This window comes from Cyprinodon tularosa, unplaced genomic scaffold, assembly GCF_016077235.1.
Source record: "Cyprinodon tularosa strain WSP-4 unplaced genomic scaffold, ASM1607723v1 ctg256, whole genome shotgun sequence".
Taxonomy (NCBI): domain Eukaryota; kingdom Metazoa; phylum Chordata; class Actinopteri; order Cyprinodontiformes; family Cyprinodontidae; genus Cyprinodon; species Cyprinodon tularosa.
In genome coordinates, this window is record NW_024038950.1 from 842,263 (window position 1) to 845,829 (window position 3,567).

Consider the following 3,567-nt stretch of genomic DNA (forward strand, 5'->3'; position numbering starts at 1 on the left):
ACAGAAACATGTGTTGAGCTGTTGTTGAAGCTTGGACAAGCTTTATTTCACTAAGGGTTAAACACTGATATAACATTAGTGTTCATGTGTTCTTAAGATGCTCATTACATCTCGATTACCAAGTCTGACCAAGAGTCATTTAGTTGAATCCCGATGTCTATTCGCTGCTAGCTATTTTAAAGAGGGTAAAGAATCATTTGAATAAAGGTTTTTGGTTCTTGATTAATGAAATAATTTAATAAAACAGTATTTGGCCAAATAATGTTTTATTCAGCTCATGGATTTGCATTGTGAATTGGTCTGAAAACATTCCAATTTCTTTAAAATTATTGAAAAGCTGATTTGATCATATCCCAAATTCTTCCAGATAGACTTTGGTTTCAAACACAAAATCCATCTTAAAAGTAATATGTTTTTTAACCATGTTCTCCTTCCTCTTTGTACATACTTTAGTAGTTTAGTTTAGTTGAGTTTTACTAGTCTTAGTTGAGAGTGTTAAACTGAAATATGTTTGACTAGGAGCTGAATGATTTCTGTTAATAAACTCTTATATTTTGAACCGAAGTTGTGGTGAATGTATTCCATGTATGTGCAGAATTAATTGTCTGACCTCGATAAAGGCTCGGATTACTCTTTCGTTTATTGTTCTAACACACAGCTAGTAGGGCGTGTGTTCATAAACAATATATAACAGCCAAAATAATATCTGATTATCTGATATATACCACCCCTACCGGGGAGTGCACTAAACATCTTAAAGTATCAGAAATAGAAATTCCCAGCTGGATGGGAATTGAATAAAAAATAAATCCACAACATTAATGTGACATCCTACCTGGATGGGCATTGAACATAAAATCCCAACAATGATATAAAACCTGATTATTCTCCTTTTATTCAGTTAGGAGCACACAGACACCGACTGCAGCCTTTAAAGCAGCCATACGTTCACAGGTCCCACGTTGCTGAAGGAAGCTGTAGGAATCTCTGATTTCCTTCAACTTTTACTGTGAGTTTAAAGCAGGAATTATTACATTTATTACTTATTGAAAATAAATGTTTTAATTTAAATAAATCTACAGAAGACATCCTGTTAATTCCTACAACAGACCTGTAACTTAACAGCGCTGCTTGAGCAGCGGTGGCCTCATCACCATAACCTGGGTGCAGAAGTCTCTGCTTGTGAGATTCTGTACAAATAAACAGGGGAATATCCCCTATAAGTGTTGATCAGGTCCCTGCGGTGCTACTAAAGCCATAGTTCATTTGTTTTCCTTTCTTTATATTTGGTTCCGCAGCAGCAGGTCCATGTAAAAAAAAAAAGGTTCTTCTCCATACGGCTGCTCCACAGCTCTTCATCGTAAGTAATACTCAATGGCTGCAGAGAATGCAGCGAATCCACCACATCCGAGGACCCCAGCTTTCAGACCGGCTGCAATAAGGACAGAAGAAAAAGAGAAACGGTTGGAAGACAGAAAGAGAGCCTCGTGTGGAAAGAAAGCATCGAGGTGACCTACCACGAAACCCTATAGCCCCTCCGGTCACGCAGCCGCTGTACACCGCATTCTTCCAGTCTGATTTACCTCTGTGCTGCAGAGCAAACAGATATAAAAACAAGGATGGTTAAATTTTATCAGTACATTCTACTATAGGTCAAAGGTTGAGGTTCTTTTCCCTTTATTTGCATTTGAATTTCAAGTGGGAATAATATTAAATCCAATCAGCAGAGGGCGCTGGTTAATAGCAATGATCAAATATCTTAGTAAACTACGTGGCTGGAAATGATAATATACCAAACATAACAATAGTGAGACAGAATGTCACCACCTGTGTCCGTTCTCAATAAGTGGACAAACCAGGAAGTGATGGCTCACCGATTCTATGATGCACTCGGTGCAGGAGAACATGGCGCCCACAATAGCAAAGTTCTTGGCGTAAGACACCCCCCTCTGGCCCATGTCTTTAAGGACTTCTCGAGCGGTCGGGGTTCTCAGGGGGTCCTTGGGGTCGAAGCCGACATTGGTATCGATACCGGCTGTAAACACGCCAAACGCTCCTCCGAGGACAAACCCTGTGGAAAGAGAAACGCTCTTTATTCAAATGGGACTAAACTAGAACCACTGCAGCTAATGATGAACACAGAAATGTAGAAGTGAGTGTTTATCCTCCTTAAATCCTTTTCCCTATATAGTGCATACCGGTATAAGATGAAGGATGGACTAAAATCACCTACAGCTAAAAGTAAAAAAAGTAAAACGTAAAACCTTTTTATCTTTTTATCTACTCTGACCAGCTGTTAAAGGGAATAGTCCCCCAGCATAATGCAACCACCACTGTTTTAGGGTGTGGGTGTTTTTCTTGGCACTTAAGAGTCAAGACTGTACGGTTCAGTTTTTTTCTAATCTGAGCAGATCTTCCACCACATTCATAGTATTATTATTTTTTTATGAACAAGCAAGGATTCTCATCTTATTCTGCCTTAAAGACCAGATTTGTGACCACTAGCAAAGCTAGTTACCATTCGCCTCTTAGCTCTGAAAGATTATTTGGATGAACTGATCTGATGCTTATATAGTGGTGATGCATCCTTATCATTTATGTCTTAAACTTGATCATCATGATGCCCTTAAAAAAAATGTTCTCAATCAAACCTCTGAGGCCTTCACAGAATAGCTGGATGTAAACTGAGATTAAATAACAGATTATTTAATTTTTTTTCAAAGTAGATTAATTCTGAAGTTAAGTGATTGCTCTCGATTTTATTTAAGAGGACATAGGACTATGTTTAAACGTAAAAAACCCTAAATGAGTCAATCCACCCTACATAAATTATTCGCTATTTTCTTTTAGCCAATCAGCTTTATACATTATAGCAAGGTAACTGGTAGGAAATCAATTTAATATCAACATTTTATTTAATTTTAAGTTATTTACCTCCAACACAGGCCAGCACAGCCTTGAAGGCGCAGCTCTCCATTCCCCTTTCTATCATTTTCTGCTCCTCGCTTTTGGGAGGCACCGGCAGACCCCCCATAACTGCGGGGTTCAGCTCTTTAACGGGCCTCTTCTCCCCGATCAGATGCTCCAGAACCAGGCTGTACTGGATCGTTGGACTGCCCATGCTAGGAACCGAGGAACCTGGACCTTTAGGCTCTGATCCAGCAGCATCTGCAGCTCCCGTGGAGGCCGCCATGTTTCTCAATGACACTGATTCAGGTAGGTGTAGTTTGAAGCCTCGAACTGCAGATTCGCGAAATAATTCTGCAAATTTAAGTTCGTGTTTGGTCAAAAATACTTATATGTAAATAATATTTTATAATCAAAGAAAGAAAAACATAAATTGAAGTATATGTATTTTTAAAGTATTTTTTTAAAGTCACGATTTCTCATCAGTACATTCGACATAAACGCAATTAGCGTCTACTCCTTCAGGATTAACCGGTGTATTATCCGACAAGAAGTCTTCACGATGCGATGTGGGAGGAGTTTGTTTTTAAAAATAAACATTTGTAAATGCCCTGAAGACAGAACGGATAAACACAAATAAAATATAAGAAAACAACAACA

General features: G+C 38.6%; 1 protein-coding gene across 1 annotated transcript; it reads right to left on the minus strand.

Annotated features, from left to right (window-relative positions):
• Positions 1–872: 872 nt before the first annotated feature.
• Positions 873–3,212, minus strand: timm22 (translocase of inner mitochondrial membrane 22 homolog (yeast)). The gene is made up of 4 exons (XM_038288459.1): positions 2,935–3,212; positions 1,875–2,071; positions 1,518–1,590; positions 873–1,432 (listed from the first exon to the last, which is right to left on the minus strand). Exons 1-4 carry the CDS (start codon positions 3,191–3,193, stop codon positions 1,356–1,358), a joined length of 606 nt encoding a protein of 201 aa, XP_038144387.1. The 5' UTR covers positions 3,194–3,212; the 3' UTR covers positions 873–1,355.
• Between the last annotated feature and the right edge of the window lie 355 nt (positions 3,213–3,567).

Bases quoted from the DNA above. Each gene is read 5' to 3' on its own strand.
- timm22 (XM_038288459.1), bottom strand. From the start codon at position 3,193: ATGGCGGCCTCCACGGGAGCTGCAGATGCTGCTGGATCAGAGCCTAAA. The intron at 1,591-1,874 runs GTGAGCCATCAC...TTTGCTCTGCAG, and splicing joins CCGAGTGCATCATAGAATCG to CACAGAGGTAAATCAGACTG. The intron at 1,433-1,517 runs GTAGGTCACCTC...TCCTTATTGCAG, and splicing joins AGGGGCTATAGGGTTTCGTG to CCGGTCTGAAAGCTGGGGTC.